The 27,853-nt window shown below is 40.5% G+C and overlaps 1 protein-coding gene across 2 annotated transcripts in view; it reads left to right on the top strand.

Annotated features, from left to right (window-relative positions):
- The window catches only part of IQGAP2 (IQ motif containing GTPase activating protein 2), a 375,241-nt gene extending 347,918 nt beyond the window's left edge, over positions 1-27,323 (top strand). For both annotated transcript variants that reach the window (XM_073623999.1, XM_073624006.1), the window contains 11 exons: positions 3,299-3,383; positions 4,712-4,944; positions 6,295-6,427; positions 13,840-13,942; positions 14,220-14,361; positions 16,251-16,338; positions 18,656-18,868; positions 20,644-20,804; positions 22,567-22,710; positions 24,587-24,695; positions 26,176-27,323. In XM_073623999.1, coding sequence (XP_073480100.1) covers positions 3,299-3,383; positions 4,712-4,944; positions 6,295-6,427; positions 13,840-13,942; positions 14,220-14,361; positions 16,251-16,338; positions 18,656-18,868; positions 20,644-20,804; positions 22,567-22,710; positions 24,587-24,695; positions 26,176-26,289 — 1,525 coding nt within the window. In that variant the 3' untranslated portion in view covers positions 26,290-27,323. The remainder of the gene's footprint in view (positions 1-3,298; positions 3,384-4,711; positions 4,945-6,294; positions 6,428-13,839; positions 13,943-14,219; positions 14,362-16,250; positions 16,339-18,655; positions 18,869-20,643; positions 20,805-22,566; positions 22,711-24,586; positions 24,696-26,175) is intronic.
- The last annotated feature ends 530 nt before the right edge of the window (positions 27,324-27,853 follow it).

The raw sequence follows: 27,853 nt of genomic DNA, 5'->3' as shown, positions 1-27,853 counted from the left end.
ATCGACTTGATAATACTATCTTTATTGTTATTTTTATAAATAAGTTGTATTCCATCATATGGCAATTTAGTACATTATTGTATGTTACACTTACTGCTTGTATATACCATTAATAATTTCGACTATCCATGTCCTATGTATGTATCAATTTACAGGTTCAGGGCTGCACTTGGTCTGACATTTTGCTATTTTTTCTTTAGCTTACAATATCATTTGGTATACACTACAAAATTTGACATGTTTGGACGGTCTGCTTCACAGGGGATTGATTGCCCTAGGATCGGTTAGATCACGTTAATTGCCAGCATTATGTCCCCCGGCACAGGTAGGCTCCACATCCTCTGATAGTGGAGCCGTACCTAGGACTCTCGGCTGTCCAATTGGTCCGCCGCTCGCACATGCGCGATACGGCCGCCATCCAGGACAGCCTATATTGAGTCCTCCTCTTTCGTGTTGGCGGCGCCGCAACGTCTGACGTCACTGCGCCTTTTGACGCGGTGGACGCTGGGCGCCGCCGCGCCGGGGGAACAACTTTCCGGCGCACAATACCTCCTCTGCTGACACTGATCAGCGGAGGGGTAGTGACGTCGGACCCCACCTGCCCCCTGCTGCACCAATGACAATTGTTAGGAACATACACTCCCCGCCCAATACAGGCGGGATTACCCCCATCCAGCTGATCTTTAAAAACCTCCAAATGCAAACACATTGCTGTGCTGCATACCTAGATTGAATTTCTAGGAGGAGGTCGTGGTCCCGTACACTCTACAAACTTCAAGTAAGCATTAGATTTTAACATCTAACTTAACACACTTACTCATGCAATGTTACATTCTTGCCTGTGGCTATACTGGTAGAGAGTCTTATATATTGAGAATATTACCATTGACCCACCTTACCCACATAAAAGATTTGTTTGCATGCTATGCACTACAGGACATGGCTGATACAGGATAACTGACCTATATCAGGCCAATGCACCTATCACCTTTGCATACTTGTCCAAGTATCATATTAATCTATATATATAGGCTTACATCATATTCCTATCACCTTTACATACTTGTCCAAGTATCATATTAATCTATATATATATATATATATATATATATATATATATAGGCTTACATCATATCCCTTTGATATAACCCCAACCTGACAGCAGGGTCCAGATGGATATAACCATATTAATTACACACATTGTATATTTGACACTCATTTCTTGATAGATTTTTGTCAACCCACGAACTTTTGATATTTATATTTCATTATTATTTTCTATACGTAGGGACGTACATTCCCCTCCTCCTATTTGTTGTTCCTTGTGAACGCTGGTGTTTTGGCGTGCCTCACCGTATCTGTATGGCTTCAATGATCTCCCCTTGATATACATCAGAAAGTTTCTACACCACCTTCAATTCCAGGCCTTCCATCATATAAATCCATACATGGCCTCTCACACCCAAACATGACGTGTAATTGATGCTACAATGATGATGATCTGAAGTACCATTTGGCAGACTGTCAGACTATAGTCCAGCCTTGATATGCAGCTAACTTTTTGAACGAGTAAGTCCCCTCAATATTTCATACTACTTTGAATCCCTGGTTTATTTAGAGCTCCTATTTTATTGTTTTCCTACACTTCTATTTTCACTCTTATTCTATTTTATATATATATATATATATATATATATATATATATATATATATATATATATATATATATATATATATATATATATATATATATATATATATATATATATATATATATATATATATATATAATTTTTTTTTTTTTTTTTTCCTTTGCCTTCATAAACTCTGTTTTTTCACCTTCTATACCTATGATATACGCCCAATACATGCGCATATATACTAATGATTGGTATGTTTTATCTATGTACCTCCCCCAGATCATACAATAATCCTTACAGGAAACCCCTGAAGAAGGAACTGAATTTTCTCTTATCCGAAGCATGTTGGGCTCCTATGTACCACATATATGTATGCTTCCTCTAACCAGTATGCTCATTTATGTGGTCTGGGTATTTTGTATGTATTGTTCACTATTTTAATATTGTTTTTGTATATTCCAATAAAGTATATATTTTTACTATTTTTGGGCACTTCTCATACCAATCACATTATTTAGTACGTTTCCCTTCCTCCCACCCAGGCTCACTCATTTATATCTCTTACCCCTTCACCCGTACCATCCCAGGGTTCTTTCCTCTCTATCTTTCACAATACCCATTTTTTCATCAACTTCAGGAAATCATGCTTACTTGCTGCCTAATATATCCCACTGACTTTCAGATGCCATTGTAACAAGATAATCAGTGTTATTCGCTTAAACTATGAGTGGTCATAAAGTTATGGATGATCAGTGTATTTTAGAATTCTTGTGGGACAAACATTTACAAGTTGTAACAAGCACTTTGTTTAGGTCAAAGTACACAATTGACAGCTGTATATAGAGGCAGAACTACCTAAAGATTTCTTTATGATTTATTTCTCTGAAATGACAACTATGACTATTCATGCCTGCAGATTCTGATATGATCAGTTTACTTTTATAGTCGCACTACATAAAAATCAGAAAGTATACTGTATTTGTACAGGAAACTCAGGGCATATATGTACAATGATACTAACAGTGGTACTGGTAGTATTTTGTCATTTATTTACTAGTAATTTACTGTATGACTAGTCACCTCAGGCTTTCACCACCACTTGGTCCCTGATTTACTACTGTGATTATATTATTGTGGAATGTACTGCACATACACCATACATAATGAAGGCTAAGTACTATGAGCTGGAAAACATTAAAGTAGACCAAATATCTACTTGGAAGTAAACTTGCACATTGCACAGTCCCATGGTTTTGCCCCAAAACATAGCCATAAATGCAATTGATTGTGTAGAAACATCTAATATTCGAAAGACAAATACAGTATACACAAATCTGATCCCAAGTACTTTTTGGACAGAAGTGCCTAGGCAGACCTCTGCTTTCCCAATGTATTTAGGGAGATGGTCGTCAAGCTTCCTCCACACCGTCCTATAATCTGACATGAAACCGTGCATCCGCTGATTCCTCTAGCATAGTTTTTCCTGGTGCTAACACTACAGAAATGTGTGGATAGTCCTGGAGAAAAGCTATGACAATGCCTGTATTATAATGAATCTCTGTATGGTCAGTGCTGCTCAGAAGTGTCCTGAGACTCTGTAGCTCAAATAACTTCAAATCTAAATAGCTTACTAAACTGACTTAATTTCCTTTCTAAAGCTATGGAATGAGATATGTGGCCAAGGTTCTGAAAAATTCCTTACATGAAAAATTCCCAGATGCAACAGAAGATGAACTATTAAAGGTTAGTATGTTTACTAACTGGTGGTTATTATACAGGATTTATTTAGCGCCAACAGTTTTGCGCAGCGCTTATTATTATTATTATACAGGATTTATATAGCGCCAACAGCAGGATGTGCTCCCTGCTTAGTAGTGCTTGTGCTTTAATGGTCCTTCCTCTCAATGCTATTTCATCATTCTGCTAAATCCTAAATAATGTTTTTTCAGTAGTTATGCAGCAAAGGTGCTATCTGAATTTTTCTCATGCTCTAGATACATTTACTGTGTGTGTATATATGTATGTATGCGTGTGTGTGTGTGTGTATGTATGTATGTATATATATATATATATATATATAAAATCATAGTATTATTATTCAGGATTTATATAGCTCCAGCCGTTTGCGCAGCGCTTTACAACATTAGGGCAGACAGTACAGTTACAATACAATTCAGTACAGGAGGAATCCGAGGGTCCTGCTCGTTAGAGCTGGTTTTATCAGTATTTAGATATGAACATTATAGTGGGGTAAAAAAAGGTGTACCATTAGACTGATGGCTTTAAGGGACTCCTACCCTAAATGTGTTGCTTCCATTAAAGTTTAACTCTAGACAAATCACTAAATGCACAGATGTTAAATATATAAGGAAGCTGCCAAAGGATTTCTATTTTTGTCTGCCAATTCTCAAGCTTTCATAGCCCTGCCAGACCACACAAACGTGTATGGTACCACTTTTAAGGAATACTGTGGTGTCTTCTCTACCCCCAGCCTACTGAATGGACAGTGAAAGAGCAGCAGTAGGCCGATGAGAGGCACTGTGCCCTGTGCATTCAGGGACAGGTACCCGCCCCCACATGGATATCAAATTGGGAGCAGGGACACAGCCACTGCAACCCAATTGACATCAATGGGACAGGCTGCACTGGGATACACAGAACAAAAGTGCATCCCCGTGTGGGTAAACACAGCCCTCCACGGGTGTACACTTTAGTACGCCCCATGTGCATGAGGCCTAAGAGGGTACACGAGACTTTGAAAAGCACGTTTCTATTAAACAAAACATTGTTTTGTATTGTTGCTTCTTCTGAATAGTACTTGCTAGAGAAGGACAGCCACAAGGCTGGTACATTATTTTATAACCACAATTTAGGAGTGGTAAATTTTGGCATATATATATCTCCCAACATGAACAAAATTCAGAAATCAAAGACAGCCAAAATAGAACTAAAAAAATGTTGTCGCTCCAGGCCACAGCACTGCAAAGCAGCGCTGGCAGTCATGGAGCCACCATGTTGGCTGGACTTTATTTTTACATTCTTATTCTTTGTTGATGTCCTTTTTCCTGTAGATTGTTGGAAACCTCCTTTATTACCGGTACATGAACCCTGCTATAGTGGCCCCAGATGGATTTGACATAATTGACATGACAGCTGGTGGTCAGATTCATCCAGACCAGAGAAGGAACCTCGGTTCTGTTGCCAAAGTGCTTCAGCATGCTGCTTCCAATAAGCTATTTGATGGAGAAAATACTCACCTGTCTTCCATGAACAACTACCTGTCTCAAACCCACCAGAAGTTCAGGTACATATGTTTGCCTGATATTATTCTCGCCATGTCCTACTCTTAAATAATTTAGAAAAATGCTGCTTATGTAATCATTACCAATCTGTATCCCATAAATAAAAAAAATACAACACGCAGAACCAGGGAAGTTGTGGGAACCTTTGGTCTGAGGGGATACACTCAACCAGTTAGTCCATTCATGGTAGAGGCCGATTTCTGAAGGCTGTATCATACATAGTGTGCCTTGATTGATGGGACACACCTTCCAATCTTCCAACATAAACTTCCTTTGCCACTCTCAGCATTTGGCCACATGGCATCCCAGAGCAGCCAAGGAAGTTGGCACTGTCAGACTTTCTTTTTCCAGACATTGTGGCTGTAGATCTGAATGGGGGGAGAAGATGGCTAAATAACCCCCAGCATGAGTCATTGACTGTGGATTCCAGTGTTATCAACATTTAAATTGTTGAATATATCCACACAGGGTGACCCACCCAAGATAAATTTTGTTGTACTATAGTATCCCATTACATACCTTATTTTAAACCCAGTGATGTCATAGGGGGCCTTTGTGCTTCTCTATGCAATACAGGCAGATCATGCTGTACTTAGCATCTTAAATGCAGGAAGTTATGTTAATGCCTATATGGGAAAATTAAATTAAATCCAGTGAATGAAAGAGGGTGGGTCAGGGACAGATTAGCCTAGCAGAGTTGCTAAATGATGCTTGATGTAACCTAATTTCGGCACAGGAGAGGAGCATGTACAACTGCAGAAAGGTAATGCTGAAGGTCAGCTTTAAGCAAAAAGATACAACAAACATAAATAGCATGGTCATTTTTGGTTTTATGTGATGTATGATTTGCATATGATAACAAACCTGTGACAGACTCACCCGGGACAGAGGCCATTGGAGGTGACTGAACGCAAGCCTCTTGCCAACAGATTATGGGCCATGGATTTTAAGGGAACAATACTCTGCAAGGTGAATTAGAAATCCAGTCTGATCTGTACTAATCAGACTAAATTGTGTATATATGTATATATTGTATGTTGTCTCATTCTTTTGTGGACTCTTTGCTGTGGTCATTTGGAATGTGTGTCCCTGTAGAGGGAGGGGGGGATTCCTCCAGCAGCCCCCCTGCTGATAAGACTGATTCATACGGTTGGGACACATACTCTGAGGAGATGCTGGTGTCATCAACTCCAACTACCTGTCTTGTTGTCTGCTATAATGTGTTTAATGTAAATGAGTCTAGTCTGGCTTACCACAGGTTCTAAGGGTATTCCACAATAGCATGGTCATTTTTGGTTTTATGTGATGTATGATTTGCATATGATAACAAACCATTTACATTTTTAATTTAGGAAATTCTTTCAAGCTGCTTGTGAAGTTCCAGAACCAGAGGAGAAATTCAATATTGATGAGTATTCTGACCTGGTGACACTAAGCAAGCCTATCATATACATCTCAATAGAAGAGATCATCAATACCCATTCAGTAAGTAGCTAAAGTGATTCCCGGTATATGCACATCTGTGTGTGTATAGCATAACTGCCAAATCTAGAAAACCATTTCACTCCTACAAGCAGGTTTTTATTTTATTATAAAGAGTTCTTGGAAGGACAACATCTAACGGAAAACCCATTTTACCTATGTTCAGTCCTTGTCAGCTATGGTAGTTGCTGGTCCCAGGTCTAGCATGGTAGTGCACTGATTAGAAATGGTACTGTAGCCTGGGTTCTGTTTCTACCATGGAAACTATCTGCATGAAGTTTGCATTGCCTTGATTTCCTCCGAAGACTGGATTTTCTTTTGTTGCACTTTAAAGTGGTTGTAAATCTGAGACATTAAATATGGACAATGCATATCCTTCTATAGTGTGTACTTGTCTCAATCCAGAGCACTAAGTGTTATATCTGTATGCTGCTTCCTTCCTCTGCTTTCTGAATGAGTCACTTCTGACATGTTTTCCTGACCCCCCCCCCAAAAAAAAAAAAGATGACAGGGGAGGCAACTCCAGCACACAGCCTGTAGTTGACAGCATCAGCTCTGTTCCTGTGTGCTGTGTGGAGGGGGTGTTTCCCTTCCCTCCAATCATCTCTCAGCTTTACTCACTGAGCTCTGCAGAGTGTAATTTCAGCTCCCCACCCTCTGCTTTCTGGATGCTTAGATAAGTTATAAATATTATGCACTTTGGATGTAGAGAAGACTGCAGATAAACAGGTACAACTTATGTAGGAGGATTTGTTTTATCTGTATATCACCTAGACATGTGCACAACAAAAAAAAATTTGTTTAGTTTCTTTACGTTTCCGCTGACTCCTAACGATTCGTAATTGCGTAAGATGCAAGGTTTCATATTCGGACTCGTTCTGTTGGATGGGAACTAAAGCTGCATTTTAATAATTTCAAACAGCCAGGCAGGCTTATTGCAAAAGAGATATACTATGTTTCTTCTTGAATAAAACCAACTTACCTGCCTGATTGCAATCTTATATTAAATGTGCACTGACCTGCACTTGTGCAGCTCAGCGTTCATTCTTGGTACACTACATTAGCACTGAAATAAATGACTCCCCTGTGCATGGACGGGAATCGTGTCATTCCCCCACCAATCAAAACAGGTGACAACACATGTGGAAGAAACCTGTGGACAAGCTGTCAGCACCCAGTGAGGCATCTACCAGTCAATGGATCACCATAGGATGTCTTTTCTCAGTAAAGAGCCTGCCTGCTCACAATTTTTCAATTTTTTTTTTATTTTTTTTTTTTAGTTTAGCACTGCTTTAAATTTTCTGTTAATAATTTGTATCCCTTCTGTAATATCAGAACTTCACCCACACATATTTCTGTACACACTGAAGGAGGTCACAGACAGCTGACATTATGTCATTGCCTTCTGTAACAGTATTTATTGTTTTGAACTGTAGGGTCCAGATTACAACATTGGTCTTCATTCCTAATCTCACATAGACGTTTTACTATTCTTCATTCCCGTCTTGGGTGTGACCTGCACTGGAGCATTGCATGGCTGCTCCGGCACTTAGTAATACATTCCATGGTATCCATAATTAATAACATGTATTCAAAACAGATGTTAAAGACTTGTAGTACCGGTCTTTTTACAGCAATAAATTTTAAAAGAATTCAGTCTCAGACATAGGACTGGCCTTGGTTTTCTAAAGAGGAAACTCGCAAATCCTGTTTGTTTGTTCCGTATAACATTCTTTATTCACAAGTAGATTCTTTATTTCCCATATTTTTGCAAAACTGGAAAATTACACAGTCCTCTAAAGAGTCTATAGAGCCATTACATCAGAGTCTGCTCACAAAGGCACTTCTAATATAACACAGACCTAAAACCAGAACCAGTGTAGAGTCAGTTTGGTGAGACACTGGTAAACCTACCAGTTGGATTGTGAGAGGAAACTTTAGCACTTGGGTGAACATCAATGCAAACATAGGGAGGACTTATAACTCCACTTGAATGTTGTCCCTGTTGAGAATCAAACACATAAACAACCAGAGCTAATAGCTCTGAGTACCTATGTGTCTTCAAGCTAAACTCTGGAAAGCATGTGTATTCTTACATGAATCTTGGTTTGCTTTTGTGTATGTCCTCCAGATCTGTGTAGTAATTCAGCATGAAATTTTGTATGCAGGAACTTCCTGTAATAAAGACTGTTCATTTCTGCTCTCTCCTTGTGCAGGGTAACTGGTCTTGTCTCCGCCCCCTTTTATTGTGTTCTGCAGGTAGCCTGTAGTGGGTGGGCCTGCTGGGTCCCTCCTACAGCTCTGCTCGCTGCGCAGGTTGTATGCAGTACAGTGATGATGTTTCTTCTACTTTTGCAAGGCAATACCTGGGCCTGCAAAGGCATTAAGTACTCACAAAATAAATGTATATTCTATAGAGCTATTGAGGAATATGATGTTTAAAATATCAACAACTAAAAGTGAATTGTATAATAACATGTACAATGATATGTTTGCCGTCATTGAATTCTGTAGCATTTTGAGAAAAATAAGAGACACGCGTAGACCCACTGTTGACTGCACACAAGAACATGTTCACTCAACATTTCATATTCCTGATATGTGACGGCTGTACCATGTACTTGTGTTACTTGTTATCTTTGTATTGGTGATCCTGCCAGTCCCTCTGCTTGTCCCTCACGCTAGCCCTAAGATCACATCCATTTCTGAATGGTCAGTTTTCTGGCTATTCTGGGAGAGCAGCCTGCCTGTCCTTCAATGGTTAGACCTCTGCTGACATGTGTCCATGTACAGCCATTCACTGGGAAGCAAGATCAGTGTACTGCCTTTTCTCCACCCCACCTCTCTAAGCCTTTATGCAGCTGAGAACAGATGTTATGTGATTACTTATAAAGAAGAAAAAAAGAGTTTTTTTTTTAATGTGTGTGTGTGTGTATACAGTGGGGACGGAAAGTATTCAGACCCCCTCACATTTTTCACTCTTTGTTATATTGCAGCCATTTGCTAAAATCATTTAAGTTAATTTTTTCCTCATTAATGTACACACAGCACCCCATATTGACAGAAAAACACAGAATTATTGACATTTTTGCAGATTTATTAAAAAAGAAAAACTGAAATATCACATGGTCCTAAGTATTCAGACCCTTTGCTCAGTATTTAGTAGAAGCACCCTTTTGATCTAATGCAGCCATGAGTCTTTTTTGGGAAAGATGCAACAAGTTTTTCACACCTGGATTTGGGGATCCTCTGCCATTCCTCCTTGCAGATCTTCTCCAGTTCTGTCAGGTTGGATGGTAAACGTTGGTGGACAGCCATTTTTAGGTCTCTCCAGAGATGCTCAATTGGATATAAGTCAGGGCTCTGGCTGGGCCATTCAAGAACAGTCAGAGTTGTTGTGAAGCCACTCCTTCGTTATTTTAGCTGTGTGCTTAGGGTCATTGTCTTGTTGGAAGGTAAACCTTCGGCCCAGTCTGAGGTCCTGAGCACTCTGGAGAAGGTTTTCGTCCAGGATATCCCTGTACTTGGCCGCATTCATCTTTCCCTCAATTGCAACCAGTCGTCCTGTCCCTGCAGCTGAAAAACACCCCCACAGCATGATGCTGCCACCACCATGCTTCACTGTTGGGACTGTATTGGACAGGTGATGAGCAGTGCCTGGTTTTCGCCACACATACCTCTTAGAATTAAGGCCAAAAAGTTCTATCTTGGTCTCAGACCAGAGAATCTTATTTCTCACCATCTTGGAGTCCTTCAGGTGTTTTTTAGCAAACGCCATGCGGGCTTTCATGTGTCTTGCACCGAGGAGAGGCTTCCGTCCGGCCACTCTGCCATAAAGCCCCGACTGGTGGAGGGCTGCAGTGATGGTTGACTTTCTACAACTTTCTCCCATCTCCCGACTGCATCTCTGGAGCTCAGCCACAGTGATCTTTGGGTTCTTCTTTACCTCTCTCACCAAGACTCTTCTCCCCCGATAGCTCAGTTTGGCCGGGCGGCCAGCTCTAGGAAGGGTTCTGGTCATCCCAAACGTCTTCCATTTAAGGATTATAGAGGCCACTGTGCTCTTAGGAACCTTAAGTGCAGCAGACATTTTTTTGTAACCTTGGCCAGATCTGTGCCTTGCCAGAATTCTGTCTCTGAGCTCTTCAGGCAGTTCCTTTGACCTCATGATTCTCATTTGCTCTGACATGCACTGTGAGCTGTAAGGTCTTATATAGCCAGGTGTGTGGCTTTCCTAATCAAGTCCAATCAGTATAATCAAACACAGCTGGACTCAAATGAAGGTGTAGAACCATCTCAAGGATGATCAGAAGAAATGGACAGCGCCTGAGTTAAATATGAGTGTCATAGCAAAGGGTCTGAATACTAAGGACCATGTGATATTTCAGTTTTTCTGTCAATATGGGGTGCTGTGTGTACATTAATGAGGAAAAAAAATGAACTTAAATGATTTTAGCAAATGGCTGCAATATAACAGAGTGAAAAATTTAGGGGGTCTGAATACTTTCCGTCCCCACTGTATGTATATGTATGTATGTATACAAAAATGTGAGGGGTGTACTCACTTTTGTGAGATTGTGTGTGTGTGTGTGTGTGTGTGTGTGTGTGTGTGTGTGTGTGTGTATATATATATATATATATATATATATATATACATATATATATACACACACAGAATCTCACACACAAAGAATCTCACAAAAGTGAGTACACCCCTCACATTTTTGTAAATATTTTATTATATCTTTCCATGTGACAACACTGAAGAAATGACACTTTGCTACAATGTAAAGTAGTGAGTGTACAGCTTGTATAAAAGTGTCAATTTGCTGTCCCCTCAAAATAACTCAACTTCGTGAAAATGTCAAAATTTGGCCCAAAATTGTCTATTTTGTTTGGCCACCATTTTTCAGCACTGCCTTAACCCTCTTAGGTTATGGAGTTCACCAGAGCCTCACAGATTGCCACTGGAGTCCTCTTCCACTCCTCCATGATGACATCATGGAGCTGATGGATGTTAGAGACCTTGCGCTCCTCCACCTTCCGTTTGAGGATGCTCAATAGGCTTTGGGTCTGGAGACATGCTTGGCCAGTCCATCACCTTTACCCTCAGCTTCTTTAGCAAGTCAGCGGTCATTTTGGAGGTGTGTTTGGATTCGTTATGTTGGAATACTGCCCTGCTTCCCAGTCTCCCAAGGGAGGGGATCATGCTCTGCTTCAGTATGTCACAGTACATGTTGGCATTCATGGTTCCTTCAATGAACTGTAGCTCCCCAGTGCCAGCAGCACTCATGCAGCCCCAGACCATGACATTCCCACCACCATGCTTGCCTGTAGGCAAGACACACTTGTCTTTGTACTCCTCACCTGGTTGCCACCACACACGGTTGACACCATCTGAACCAAATAAGTTTATCTTGGTCTTAGACATGGTTCCAGTAATCCATGTCCTTAGTCTGCTTGTCTTCAGCAAACTGTTTTCGGGCTTACTTGTGCATCATCTTTAGAAGAGGCTTCCTTCTGGGACGACAGCCGTGCAGACCAATTTGATGCAGTGTGCGGTGTATGGTCTGAGCACTGACAGGCTGACCCCCACCCCTTCAACCTACGCAACAATGCTGGCAGCATTCATACTTCTTTTTTCCAAAAACAACCTCTGGATATGAAGCTGAGCACGTGCACTCAACTTCTTTGGTTGACCATGGTGAGGCCTGCTCTAAGTGGAACCTGTCCTGTTAAACCACTGTATGGTCTTGGTCACCGTGCTGCAGATAACACCAAATTTAACACACCTGCTCCCTATTCACACCTGAAACCTTGTAACACTAGCGAGTCACATGACACCGGGGGGGAAAATGGCTAATTGGGCCCAATTTGGACATTTTCACTTAGGGGTGTACTCACTTTTGTTTCCAGCTGTTTAGACATGAATGGTTGTGTGTTGAGTTATTTTGAGGGGACAGCAAATTTACACTGTTATACAAGCTGTACACTCACTACTTTACATTGTAGCAAAGTGTCATTTCTTCAGTGTTGTCACATGAAAAGAATATAATAAAATATTTACAAAAATGTGAAAGGTGTACTCACTTTTGTGAGATTGTGTGTGTATGTATATGTGTGTGTGTGTATGTGTATATGTATAAATATATATATATATATATATATATATATATATATATATATATATATACATACACACCTACAAATGTTTTTCCTTTCATTGCTATTTTAAACTGAATGGATAAGCGTTTACATATACTTTTATAGTGGTTGTAAAGTTAAAAGGTTTTCTGTTTTATTTTTGTTTTTACCTTATAGCATTTGTTACCTCAACACTTCATATTCCTGATATGTGCCTGCTGTACCATGTACTTGTATGAGAAAGTATCTTGTTCTTTGTATTGCTTCCTTTGTGTGAAATCCCTGGTGTTCCTGCTGGTCCTCTTGCTTTCTTATTACATACTGACCGCACTAGCAGGAGAGCACAGCGTGGTCAGTTCTCTAGCTGTACTGGGAATTCAGTGTACTCTCCTCCAATGATCAGACTTGGCCTGACACGCCCCCACTGCACAGCCAATAACTGTGAAGATCAGTGTGGTGCTGCTTCTCCTCCCCCCAGTTCTTATGTAGCTGAGAATGTAATCATTTATTAAAAAAAAAAAAAAAAAAGGGAGAAAATGTATTTATAATGTGTTATTTATAATGTAGTGGGTTTTTTTCATCTATACAAAAATGTTTTGCCTTTCATTTTCAACTGAATGGGTTGTTTTATAAGGTGATCATTTACAATCGCCTTAATGCATTCTCTGCATTAAGGTAAAAAAAAACTTTTAATAGCTTTACAATCACTAACTATCAAACCCTACCTTTGTCCACTTATGTTATATGAGAAATAACCACAATACCATATATGACCTTTAGGTGGTGCTACAAAAGAGCTGACATTGTAGAGCGCATCTATGTGCTGGTGGCTTATAGATTGTCAGATTCTAGGCACAAATGTAAAAGTAATAATCTTCAAAACACGTTACCACAAAATATTTTATTGGGAAAATTTCATATAAAAGTAAAAAGAAAAGAAGGTATTAATGTGCTCCAACAGATCTGGGATCATGGTGAAGCACACAACAGGAGTGATCTATGAGAGCATACAGTTGAACTCCTTGGGGAAGATGCTCAGCAATACTGCATATGTTGTTATGAAGAAGCAACCCTATATTTATTTTAGGCTATTCACATCACACCAACATATTTTACAGGAGAGAACTCAATATCTGTTCCTCCCCCTGAAGTCGCCTACAGTCTGCTGTCCCCACCACAATTATATATATGTTTGAGACTGGATCGTATTAATGTCTAATTAACTGTTATAGCATTTTTACATCTTTTCCACTACATTTTTGTTACTGTAGCTACTTTTAGAACATCAGGATGCCATATCGCCGGACCACAATGATGTTTTACATGAGTTGTTGGAGGATCTAGGGTCAGTCCCAGATGTGGAGTCTTTTCTTGGTGAGACATTTTCTTTTTCCTGTGTGCTGTACTGATGTTCATGTCACTGTGACCTGATAGTCAAGTGTTTGTCATATCATTTCCTCTTCTGTGTTTCTGGGGTCTTTGAGATGAATTCAAGGTCGTATTGTTAAGTTTTGCTATGTTTAACTGTAAATGCAAATTCTGTATCATCATCAAAAATTGTCAGGGACACTTTGCTTTATAATACTGTATATACAGTGTATATATACTGTATACTAATATATTAATAATGTGTACCTATGATTTCCAACAGGTGAGGGTGCAGTTGATTCTCACGATCCTAATAAGGAGAATGCACTTAGTCAACTGGCCAAAACCGAAATTTCCCTTACTTTAACAAGCAAGTTTGATTTAAAAGACGGTGGGGATCAAGACATGAAAAGCCTGATGATCAAGTATGTATTTTGTTCAGGGACATAATCTTTGTGGTCTCTATACAGCTTACCAGAGATGTTTAAAAAGAGTTTTTAAATATGTTTTATTGTATTTAACTGGGAAAACTTTTTATTTGCATTTTATCCCTCGGACATTTAGACCCCTTTCACACTGCCGATGCCTGGGCGTTAGCGGTAAACCGGCGCTATTTTTAGCACCACTTTACCGTTGTTTTAGCGGCGCTATTCGGCCGCTAGCGCGGCGGTTTTAACCCCCCACTAACGGCCAAAAAGGGGTTAAATCCACCCGCAAAACCTCGCCAGAGCAGCGCTTTGCCGGCGGTATCGCAGCGCTGTCCCATTGATTTCGTTGGGGAGCAGCGGTGGAGGAGCGGTGAATTCTAACTCACTGATTATGATGTTATCTCTTACAGAATAGCATTAAATCATTCTTTGCTAACTTTGGCTTGTATAGTGTTAGAATGGCTTCTAGTAAGAAATAGAATAAACAAATTCAAGCTGTTTGATAGTAGTACAAATGTGTTGTTAGTATTATTATTATTAATATATCTTACAATATTGAGCCCATTCAGTAAAATAGTACAAGGAACTATAGTGACCAATCAGATCCCATGTTTTTAGTGTCCAGAATTTAGCAGAGTGTGCTTTAGGTTTTTGCAATTTCCACCAAGTGCACTGCTGCTTGCACTGGATATTAAACAAGGCTACTCTGCAGAAAAAATATACATTGAATTGCTTTGCATTTTTTATTTTGCGTAAAACCAGTACAAAAAAGACTAACTTTTTCTTTTTGTAAGCCAACTGGATGCTCGGTTCATTAAGTTTAAGTTATAGGTTGGTATCTTGATAAAGTCTACAGAATTGTAAAAGTTTACAATTGCAAACATGTTTTCCGATGCATAATTATCTGGTGTTAATGATGCCATGTGTAGGAACATCATTCCTCATCTTCCATGTCCACAAATGGCTTTGTGTTTTCTTGACATCAGAAAAGAAAAAAAAGTTCACTGTCTGAATTTTTCAGTGCATCCCCTGCTGCCCAAGTTAAAGGAGACTTATAGCCAACGCTTTTTTTGGCTGTACTTCTCCTATGGATCATAGAATTGCAGCTTGTTCTGTGCTCATGTGACCTGGTTTTAGCCGACAGCAGGCTCACGTCATAGAGCCGGTCCGGGCTCTGACTAGATCCCCACCATATGGTCTGCAGAGACCCTGAGCCAGCTGCTCCCATCCCCTCTACAGTCCAGTGAGCATTGGAGGGGCAGAGCAAAGAGCCTCTTACTGACAGTCACCAGCTCTCTGCAGCCAGAAGACAAAGAACTGAGTGATCAGCTGTGTTTGATCACTCAGTTCTCAGGCTAACCCGGTAAGGGACAGATGCAGCATCCACCTAGGTGAGTATAATTTTTTTTTTTTTTAACTTAAACTCATACTTCTCATGTAAGCCGATGTAAGAATGTGCATTTTATAGTGCATGTTTTCATACATTTATCATTAAAAAAAAATAATGTGAGGAGATTACATGTTTAATCAAAAGCAAGCCTGGTCTAATTCAATACAAAACAAGGAAGCTGAAAAAGAAAGAATAGATTAGAAACAAAATGGAGCATAAAGAAAGTCTGCATTAAGTTAGTGATTCTTCATCTGATAAGTGGTGTGGAAAATGAGGCAGTGGCTCCTGCCATTTAAGAAAGCCTCTTTCACAGGGGCAGTCAGGGAGCGGTAAATATAGGCATTTGAGTAGTGGTTTTACTGCCCCCTCACTGCCCACCAAAAGCATAATTCAGCCTGCAAGGGATTGTACACATGCCACAGCCTTGATGCTTTGCTTTGTGCCCAAGACAAATTCAGACATGCCCATTTTATTTCTCTTTATTTTTCCCACACAGGACGAAGAAGTTGATAGTTGATGTAATCCGCACACAGCCTGGAGAAAAGCTCTTAGAGATTTTAGAAACCCCAGCTTCTTTGCCACAAGTAAGTTTGCAGTAAGCGGACAGCACCTGAAAAATTAGATGTTAACACAATAGTGTGGATTCACACTGGAAGAGTGGCCTGTCATCAAACTTAGTGATCCTGTCTAGTAATGGGACTAGAAAAATCCACATGCATAAAGGACACCCCTCAGGGACTTTTAAAGCTGCTCAAAGAAAAAGTAGATAGAGTTAAAGAGGTTGTAAACCTCCATGCAGTATTTGTACCTATAGGTGAGCCTAGACTAAGACTTACCTATAGGTACTGTAAATATCTCCTAAACATGCGCTGTCTAGGAGATATTTACTGTATCCTGCACCGATGATGTCATCGGCGTATGCGCTCTGAAGAAACGGCCACCCGTGCCGTTTCTTCGGAAGACCGTGCCCTTAATGGTGGGAGTGACATCACGTGGCTTCGGCCAGTCAGAGCCGGAGTCCGGGGCCCAAGAAGGAAGACTGGCGATGGATGCGGCCTGCAGCTGGGACAACGCAAGGTTTGTTTGCAGGTAAGTGTCACATATTGTGCTAGTATGCGATGCATACTAGCACATCATGCCTTTACTTTGCAGGGGAGGGAAAATAAATTTAAAGTAGTGAGTGTACAGCTTGTATAAAAGTGTAAATTTGGTGTCCCCTCAAAATAACTCAACACACAGCCATTAATGTCTAAACCGCTGGCAACAAAAGTGAGTACACCCCTAAAGTGAAAATGTCCAAATTGGGCCCAATTAGCCATTTTCCCTCCCTGGTGTCATGTGACACATTAGTGTTACAAGGTCTCAGGTGTGAATGGGGAGCAGGTGTGTTAAATTTGGTGTTATCGCTTTCACTCTCTCATACTGGTCACTTGAAGTTCAACATGGCACCTCATGGCAAAGAACTCTCTGAGGATCTGAAAAAAAGAATTGTTGCTCTACATAAAGATGGCCTAGGCTATAAGAAGATTGCCAAGACCCTGAAACTGAGCTGCAGCACGGTGGCCAAGACCATACAGCGGTTTACCAGGACAGGTTCCACTCAGAACAGGCCTCACTATGGTCAACCAGAGTTTGAGTGCACTTGCTCAGTGTCATATCCAGAGGTTCTTTGGGAAATAGACGTATGAGTGCTGCCAGCATTGCTGCAGAGGTTGAAGGGGTGGGGGTCAGCCTGTCAGTTTTCAGACTATGCGCCGCACACTGCATCAAATTGGTCTGAATGGCTGTCATCCCAGAAGGAAGCCTCTTCTAAAGATGATGCACAAGAAAGCCCGCAAACAGTTTGCTGAAGACAAGCGGACTAAGGACATGGATTACTGGAACCATGTCCTGTGGTCTGATGAGACCAAGATCAACTTATTTGGTTCAGATGGTGACAAGCGTGTGTGACGGCAACCAGGTGAGGAGTACAAAGACAAGTGTGTCTTGCCACCAGTCAAGCATGGTGGTGGCAGTATCATGATCTGGGGCTACATAAGTGCTGCCTACACTAGGGAGCTACAGTTCATTGAGAGAACCATGAATGCCAACATGTACTGTGACATACTGAAGCAGAGCATGATCCCCTCCCTTTGGAGACTGGGCTGAAGGGCAGTATTCCAACATAATGACCACCTCCAAGACTACCACTGCCTTGCTAAAGAAGCTGAGGGTAAAGGTGATGGACTGGCCAAGCATGTCTCCAGACCTAAACCCTATTGAGCATCTGTGGGGTATCCTCAAATGGAAGTTGGAGAGCAAATTTACACTGTTATATAAGCTGTACATTCACTTCTTTACATTGTAGCAAAGTGTCATTTCTTCAGTCTTGTCACATGAAAAGATATAATAAAATATTTAATATTAATATAAACCGCTCACACAGTGGCGGCATCAGTTAGTAATTAAAATAGTTTGTTTGGACCAGCTTGGCTCAAACAAACTATTTAAAGTCAAAGTAAACCTGGAATTCTTCTTTTAACTGGACGATATTTTAATCCGTCACCCTACAGACCCATTGTGTTCTCCCAGCAGTGGGGTGCAGGGAGCCGTCCCTGCTGGGAAGAATACAGCGAATATTGCTAGCGGCTATAGCTGTTGGCAATAATTGCATACTAAAAATCCGACATGCTGGTTTCTGGATCGACTTGGGTACAATCAGCATGCCCATGCATGGATCGAATCTCGCCCGGTCCCTGCTGAACCGGCCAAGATTCAATCTGTCTATGGCCGGCTGTAGAGGTTGTTTGTTCTTCCATGTTGGGGATGTTGGTGTTAAACATTTATAAACCCCACTCTGGCTTTCAGCATCATTTCTTTGGTAAGCAAATTGTTAAATAAACAAATGTGATCTACTTTCAGGAAAATGAACACTTAAAAGTCATTGAGAAACGAGCTGCACTTGATGCCAAGACCCCTGATAAAATGAAGAGGAGTCAGTCTGTGTTTGAAGATGGCCAGCTACCCCTGGAACAGAAGAAGAGGAAAATTCTGCGGAATCTGCGGACATTAGAACAAGCTGGGCTGGTGTCTGAGGAGAACAAGTATCAAGAAATAATCAATGAAATTACAAAGGTATTTTCTTAATAACTCGTACTAAATAATAATACAGTTAAGAATCATGCGAATACCATGACCATTACAGATAAATAGGAAATGATTAAATACATTTTGGTTACCATTAGTACATGAAGCTCAACTCCGTGCACCATGCATCCCCTTCCCTAAGCCCCTTGTGTAGGTTTTTTATTTTAAGATTCAGATGTTTTCAGAGTTGTAAGACCATGACATTGCAGGTTTTTTTTTCCTCTTTGCCTTTTCACCAGGCTGGGTGGTCCTCATTGTGGATGAGGTGGGCACCATTCTCTTTATCAGTATACTGTGAATGAAGTGATGCCTCCTAATGGGACAGGTCCATGACAGCCTGCATTCACAGTATGTCCTCATTCATCTGGGTGGGTGAGACTGGGCGTCATTCGTTTTGCAGTCTCAGCTGTGTTTAAATTTTTTTTTAACACTGCCTGGGGGACATTTTTAAGAAATATTCCATAGTTGAGCTTTACCTGCAACACAACTGCTGTGCCCATATTAGCAGGCAAAGTAGTTGTCTCTGCCTATGAAAAATCTATAATCAAATAGATAATGACAGAATGATGAGCTCCTAAAATGTTTACATGCATTTAGATGGCAATATTACTGAAATTATTAATTACTTTAATTGCTAATATGCAGATAATTGTCTGACAGCCTGGCAAATTCCATCATGTTGGTCCTGTTCAGGCAAACAATGGTTATGGGGAACATTCAGTCTTCCTGCTATTAACACTCTCATCTTTGTGCATCCTTAAGAGAAATCTGCTAATTTGTGACCTGATTGCATGTCCAGCAAGCTGCTGGTCACATATTTACATATAGAAGCACACATTGGCCTCTGTTATGTGCACAGTGCAGCCCACCAGTATCATATGCAACATCTACTCAATGACACCATTCTGGGAATTCCTCTTATGTCTGGGCATGATCCACTGCTAGTAAAAGGAGGTACACCTTGCAACCAACACAGTAGATATTGGTGCAGTGATCTTCCCTGCTGTGCTATTGTATTCTGACATGGGGGCTCCTCCACTGAATTGGCCATTGGCTGCAAGTGCTGATAGCTGCAAGTTGGCTTTTCAGCATGTCTCTTTGACAAAAGCCGATCAGTAGACTGCTGTACACATGAAAGTTAGCCATTTCCTGCTGAACCAAATGATTTTCAGTGTGTACCCAGCCTAATACAGCAGGGAGCCGCACAAGAGTCAGATTACGCTCAACTTTGTTGATCAAAACAATAGATCCTGTGAACCTGACCCTATGAGCTCAACTCTATGACAAATTTCACTCCTAATGCTACCCATACACATAAACAGAAATCCACAGACGGATTGCACATGACTGAGAATACCACATTAATCAGGGCTTTAATCGACTCTATAGGAGGTATTGAGCACTGTTAAACTAGTAATACACATGAACGTTTCTCTCATTCAGCCTGCTGCTAAATGACATGGATGGAGGAATTTCCCGTCGGTTAATGTATTCTGACATCTAGTCCTCCCGCAGCTGTGAGAATATCACAGTAACTGCATTTGATTGGATGATTTCATCCAAAAGTTGTGAGCCAGGTGGTGCCAACAGGGGCCACCCATGACTTGCAATTGCAGCCAATGCAGCAGAAATTGGCCATTTTTGGCAGTATACTGTGTGTCGATATGCTCCGTGTAGGTTGATATTTCTTTGCAGCTGTCCCGCTCGCTTGTTGTTTTTCAGTCTGGCCTAAAGTAACAAAATGCTTCTCTCATATATCACAGGATATCCGAAACCAAAGACGACACCGGCAGCGGCGAAAAGCTGAACTTGTAAAACTTCAGCAGACCCTCAATGCTCTTAACTCCAAGACAGCATTCTATGAGGATCAGATAACTTATTATAACACTTATATCAAGGCCTGTCTGGATAACTTAACTAGGAAGTATGTTCTGCTTTTTGAATTTTGTTGCTTTTATTTGAAATTACGTGAGTTTGTTCCTTCCTGTAAATGGGAACTATTCATTTACAGTAGACTTCCCACATTGCTTTTTTCATCATCGTTTTTTTTTTTTCCCCTACTTCTGTATTTATTATCTTTGTATGTATTTTTTTTATACTCCTGTATTTATTATCTTGGTGTGTATTTTTATTATAGTGCTGTATGGTATTCTCTTTGTTGGGGTCCACTCGAGCGGCCACTAAGGGGGGAGTCTAGAGGGATGAAGGAGCAGACATAAGGCCTGATGCCCAAGTAGGATACTGGGACACGAGGGTTCGTACCAGGCAGGGAGTGCCCCACAAAAAGTCTTAGGCCTCATGCACACTGGATGTTTTTACAGCTGCTGTTTTTGGCTTTAGGCGTTTTGTTCTGCAGCCAGTAAACTCCTTAGCATGTTCTCCTATGTGTCTATGGACACACAGGCTGTTATCAGCGTTTTTTTGTCAGGAGTGTTTTCTGGCTGGGAAAAAACCCCCAGAACTAGTGGGTTTTAAGAGGAGTTTTTCAGCTGTAAAAACGCTCAAACTCTGATAGCTGTAAAACACTGAAAAAAGCAGCTAGTTGGCATTTTATCAGTGTTTTTGAGCCATAAGCTTTTGTGGGAGTATAGTTTTGCCAGAAAAAAAAAAAAAAAAAAAAGCTAAATGCTGAAAAACTCATTCTATGGCTACAGCTTTCTAGAGGTAACTCTACTGGTGTTTTTTATAACATCCAGTGTGCATGAGGCCTTTAAGTGGTTGTAAAGGCAGAAGATTTTTTTTATTTTTAATGCATTGTATGCATTAAGATGAAAAACCTTCTGTGTGCAGCTCCCCCCTCAGCCTCACTAATACTTAACTGAGCACATCTCTATCCAGTGATGTGCATGAGTGTTTCGGCCGTCTGGGACTCTCCCTCCTGATTGGCTGAGACACAGCAGTGGCGCCATTGGCTCAATCGAAGTCAGCCAATCGGGAGAGAGAGGGGGCCAAACGGCACCTCCGTCTCTGAATGAATACATGGAGCTGCAGCTCAGGTGCCCCCATAGCAAGCTGCTTGTTGTGGGGGCACTCGACAAGAGCCAGGAGCGCTAAAGAGGGACCCGAGAAGAAGGGGAACCAGGCTGCTCTGTGCAAAACCATTTCACAGAGCAGGCAAGTATAACGTTTGTTATTTTAAATGAAAAAAAACGACTTTAGACTTTAAGTTAGGCATTGCATACTGCCACTTTTCTAGGGATAAAGTGAACAAAATATTGAGATGGGTTCTGGTGGCACATAATTTAGAAACAATAAGGCCAGTCTATGGCCACACTCAGCTGCCATTTACATTCACTTTTGTTTTCCACAAAATTCTAGTTTATATTCAGCCCTTGAGAAATAGATTGGAAAGCTGTAATGTATGGTGAAATCTTCAAGACGTACCCCCGGTAGACTTTAGAGAACAGCCTTTACTCCTCTGTCCAATTCCAGAAAGATTTTCTTTGCATAAACATGCACACATGTACTGCATCTTACAAGGTTGAATTCATGAATGTCAATGACTTGATGAAGGACACTTGGTTATCAGGCAAATTGTTTTAAACCAAACCAATACTCTTCCTGCTAAAGAGATGCTGTAGAAATTGCAGAAAACAATATACAACATTTAGGTTGTTTTTTATTTTATTTTTTTAAACTTTTATCAGTCTCTTCTAGTTCTCATAATATCCATGTACTATACACAGGAATTCAAGGCGTTCTATTAAAATGGATGGGAAGGGAGAAGAGAAGACCAACAAGAAGGTGAAGCAGTCATCATTGAAGTACACAGCAGCTAGACTACATGAGAAAGGAGTGATTCTGGAGATAGAGGGCCTGCAGACCAATCAGTGAGTAACATTGCAGCAAGTTTGGATGTTTCTTTTGCATTTTAGAGCCAAGTCAGATTCATCTCCATTATTCAGCTGACAGGCAATGTTTAGGTTGTCATTTGGATGTAGTGCTTTGTATTTAAAGTGTAACTAGAGGCAAAACTTTTTTTACATTTTGGATAGAGTGAGAAGGGATTAGAACCCCTGTCGGTTTTCATTACCGTCTGTGCCCCCATTAGGGAGATTCACGCTCTCTAATTTGTCTTGTTTACTATTATCATTGAAAGCAAAAGTAAAAGAAAATCCCTAAAATTTGGGTTGTCACCAGAAAAGTAATAGAGAGGGAATCTTTCAATGGGGACCCTAGTTCTGGTGACCTGGGGGTCCCCATGAAATTCCCTTAATTTTCAGGGATTTCCTCTCACTTCCTGTTTGGCTATGAGGCAGGAAGTGAAGGGAGACAGATGACGAAAACAAAATTTGATGGGTTGTAACCCTCCCTCGTTCTATCCAAAATGAAAATAAAAAGTTACACTTTAACTATAGCTGATTTTATGGTTTATATCCAAAACGACTCTTTTTTTTCAAGAGGACATAACTGTAGAAGCTGTGCCCAAAAAATGAAGGCACCAATATTACCTGTGGTCTCTGCAGCTGATCTTTTTACCATTTTTGAATTACTATGCTTTCTTCTGCATTGTATCTCTGTTCGGAGGCAGCGATTTTGGTGGAGTAGAAGGCTTTTTGCTTCCTCAGAGCTGCTGAATGGTGTTCTGATGATTGATGGAGGAATTATCAAGCAGCAGCACAATAGGTGATAAAAACACAGATCCACAGAGAGAAAACAAGCAGAGAGGTACATGCAGTACAAGTCCTAAGGTACAACTTCATCTCCAGCAAAGGGAACTGTGAGCAAAACAGTAGTGCCATTACCAAATCTCATTCTAAATCTGGTGAGAGTATCAGTCCATGGCAGCAGTGTCTAGAAGAACGCACACTTCAGATATACAGTATACAACTGTGAGACTGAATGCACAGAAGGCCCCAGGATCAGGAGTACCTGGGCACAGGAAGTACACCACTTTTCAGAAAGAATACGGGATATAGATTATTTTTTGGAGTTTGAGTTAGCAAAAATAACTTTTCTAAATATTCCTTAGGTAGCAAATCCCCACTCTGAGTGTGTGTGTATAAGTATATTTATATAAAATTTAAATATACACCAGAGCATCAGTGGGTTACACACAGTGTGCATTTGAATAAACTATAGTGGAATATATTGTTTTCCATTTTGATAACATTGTTTGGGGACTGTGCTTTTCCCAAATGTTCTATTTCTTCTAAAATCTATTTAGATCAGTATGCCTCAATATTTTTTACCTGTGCTTTAATATTAGCTTTAAAAGTATTTAGGAGGGTACAATACACAACAGAGGTGATCTTTTCTGTTATCCTGATACAGAGAGGGTATGCAGACTTTTTAGGCTGTGTGCTTTATGTGGGTCTGATGTCTGATGTTGGTATGACATTAAGCTTAGTCTGTCCAGTGGGGTAGGACAGCAAGGAGCTCCGGGATGCTGCATTGCTGGAGCTGAGGTGAGTATAGTTCTGCTGTAAGGTAAATTCAGGAACCATCTGACTCTGGAGCAGTAGCTGGATTTACTGGATAGGATTAGTGATTGAGGAATGCTTTTATTAACTGGAATTCCATAGTTAGTCTGGTTGAAAAAAGACACAAGTCCATGTAGTTCAACCATAGACTTTTATAGGGAAGCAGTGGAGATATTTGTCATCGGTTCTCTGTGTTCTACAATACTTTCTTCATATAACCTGTACCATGTAGAATGTTCCTTAAACTGCTTGTGCATTTAATGGACTCTTGTGTCTTCTGCAGGTTTAAAAATGTCTTATTCGATATAACACCTGGAGATGAAGTCGGAGATTTTGAAGTAAAGGCAAAGTTTCTTGGGGTTGAAATGGAAAAGGTTCAACTTCACTTTCAGGTAAACAGGTTATATTAGTTAAAGCTATCTGTGCCCAATGCTGATCAATCACTGGTAGTCAATTGGCCAGCTTCCGATCATGTGACGATGGGCACATGATTGCCCATCCTTCCCGTCCCCTAGGCATCCAAACTGTTTATAGGGATGCTGGGGTGGGCGACAAAGGGGTTAAACTTCAGTTAAAAAGGGTTGCCAACATTTATGCTGCAGGAGATGGCATGCTTACTGTGACGGATCCCGGATACCCTGGCTGGGCACCTCCGCCAGACCTGTGTCTCCTGTTCCCCAAACGCACCCGCAGCTGGCATCCCTTAACCCCCCAATCACGAGGTAAACCACACAGATGTTGAGGGTTAAACATGCAGAGCATAAACTGTTAAGTAAAAAAACGTACACCTTTAAACACAGTTAGGGACACTCCCCTTAGCCTTGTCATAGAGGGGGTAGGGGACAAGGAAAAGCCAATGGGAACTCAACACTTGTACATTCAAACAGAAACTACAGTTGAAACACACAAAGGGATTATGATAAGCAGGCAGTCCTTCCTTGCACACCCCCCGCTAGGATGTGTCTTCGCACCTTTTGTCTACATGCCATGACATAACTTACTTAAACACAGTAACAAGAGGGGGAGCATAGGGAGAAGGGATGCAACTGATATAGGGACTTTCATTACATTATCCCAAAGCCATTTTATCCCCAAGTCTCATAGCCCCACGCTTTGGGCATACCGCCATCTTGTATATGCCTTTATCAGCTAAATGTACATTGTTTGTGGAATAAAAGTAAATATTTAGCCCAGCCGGGCCAATAGGTTTAAGTAGCCGGAAATGACTCCATGAGCCCGGCCACAGATACCGTGTTCACCCCATGTCTGGAGGTGGTGTCTTCTCCTTGTGGTGGGAGATGGCAAATAGCCCTCCAAATCTCCCATTCTCTGCTGGGCCATAGTCTGTGGGTAGGAGGCCAGCCCACAGCCCGCTCCAAAACACATAGTGACAGTGGGTTCTGTCACACCATAAGCCAATAAATATTTGCAGTGTTTTTCAATGTGCCTTTGAACATTTTTAGAACATTTGACTACTCTAGGAAAAGTATTTTCTAATGCAGCCTTGCATATCATAGCCCTCTCCTTTTCTAGGAATGTCTAGTTTGTTTCTTTGCTGACCCAGCTCCTCCACTTGCCTCCTTACCTAATCTTTATGTACCTGCTGGGTGAGGAGTGAAGGAGCTATAGACTGTCACTTAAATGACAGCCCGGAGTCTGCTGAAAGTGCTGACATCTCTTCCAAGATGGCTGCACCCGTCATTAGTCTCTGGGCATTTGGATGTTTACACAAAGGGAGGCTTTTAAAGGTAAATAACATGGATAAAATATGTTAACTGCACATATAATCTTATGAGAAGATTTTAGTTGAAATGAATTGCCTGGAGAACACGGTCTATATAACATCCCTCCCTCTTTCTCTTTGTGTTTCAGGACTTATTGCAGATGCAGTATGACGGTGTCGCTGTAATGAAAATTTTCGACAAGGCAAAAGTCAATGTAAATCTTCTGATATTTTTGCTCAATAGGAAATTTTATGGAAAATAAATACACCGACCGGTGATATAATGGGACAGCTTACCACAAATCAGTCAAACTATTTTTTTGTAATATTTTTTTAATTTAATATATTAATAATTCAAATCCTATGGTGAACAAAATCTATTTGAAATGAGAGAAATGAAAAACCAAAATTTTTAAATCGGTTTGTATTTTGGTGCCTTTAACACCGTCAGTGTCAAAGGAACCCGACTCCTCTGGGCACTGAAGCTTAACCCCTTCCAAATGGAAGTCGTAGTGGGTTACTGCACCATAGCACCTCAGATACTGCACAGATGAATCTGATTTTACAATGTGAAATGCAATTTAAATGCTTTTAGTTTTGCTAGATTTCTAAATTCACTGACCAATTAAATACACTATGGAGGAAACTTATCATGTTATCTATTTTTTAATACTGGAGTGAATCCTGGAAAAAAATAAGTTGTAAATGTGTTTTGAGTAAAATAATTGCTTATTGTCTCTAGTGTTAATATCCACACAGCGGGGCTGATTGAACATTTTCAATACAACCTAACAAAACCAGTTTTTTTTTTTTCCTTTTTTGTTTTTTTTTTTTGTTTTTTGTTTTTTTGGTTTTTTTTTTATGTTGGCACTGACTGCAGATAAGTGACATTTTGTCAGCCACAGAGGTGAATTTTTTGGGAATTTTGTAATATTTGTTGTTTTCTTATAGATAACACATAATTTATAAAGAAATACTTGATGTAATGATCCGTTGCATGAACCTGACTTAATTTAATGCACTACTGCCTACATTGGTTTCTGTATACTGTTCTATGTAGGCCGTACTGAATGGCAGTGAGGTACCATGGTAACGATAGCTGTTTAGGGTTCTTAGGTTCCGTCACCCTAGTGCTGTGGTATTAAAAGGGGTGAACTTTGCATTGTAGTACATTGTCTCCTCCTCTTGCAATGAGAGTTACACAAGCTTAGTCTGTGCCTTTTATATGTCAATCGCTCTGTCTTTGTAATTTTTTCTTTTATTTTTTAATGCAATAAAATTCATGGTTTCAATAAAACAGATTAGTCATGTTCTTCTTTCAATTCATTTAACAACTACCTTCTTGAGGAGGCATTTGTTGGGGATCACTGCTCAGCTAAGTTAACTAACAAGTCTTAACTAACTAACTAGTCTCCCACAGCTCTCTGTGGGAGCCAAACCATTTCTTCCAGGACTCCTTGTTCTTTACCCTGAAGATAGTGCTTATTGACATTGGCTGTATGTTGTTCAGCTGCAGAATAAATTTGGGGCCAATCACAAGCCGGTATGATGGGTAAGTATCTGCCTGTATTTCTCAGCATTGAGGACACCATTGATCAAAATTGACCAAATCTCCAACTCCATTTGCAGAACTGCAGCCCCAAACTTGCAAGAAACCTCCACCATGCTTCACTGTTGGCTGCAGACACGTTATTGTACCGCTCTCCAGCCCTTCATGAACAAACTGCCTCCTGCTACAGCCAAATATTTCAAATTTTGACTCATCAGACCAGAGCACCTACTGCCATATTTCTGCACCCCATTTGTTCTGTTTTTGTATATAGTTGA

The sequence above is a fragment of the Aquarana catesbeiana genome, linkage group LG01 (genome assembly GCF_042186555.1).
Source record: "Aquarana catesbeiana isolate 2022-GZ linkage group LG01, ASM4218655v1, whole genome shotgun sequence".
Taxonomy (NCBI): Eukaryota; Metazoa; Chordata; class Amphibia; order Anura; family Ranidae; genus Aquarana; species Aquarana catesbeiana.
The sequence above is the reverse complement of the archived record's forward strand: the minus strand, read 5'-3'. Positions and strand labels throughout refer to the sequence as shown.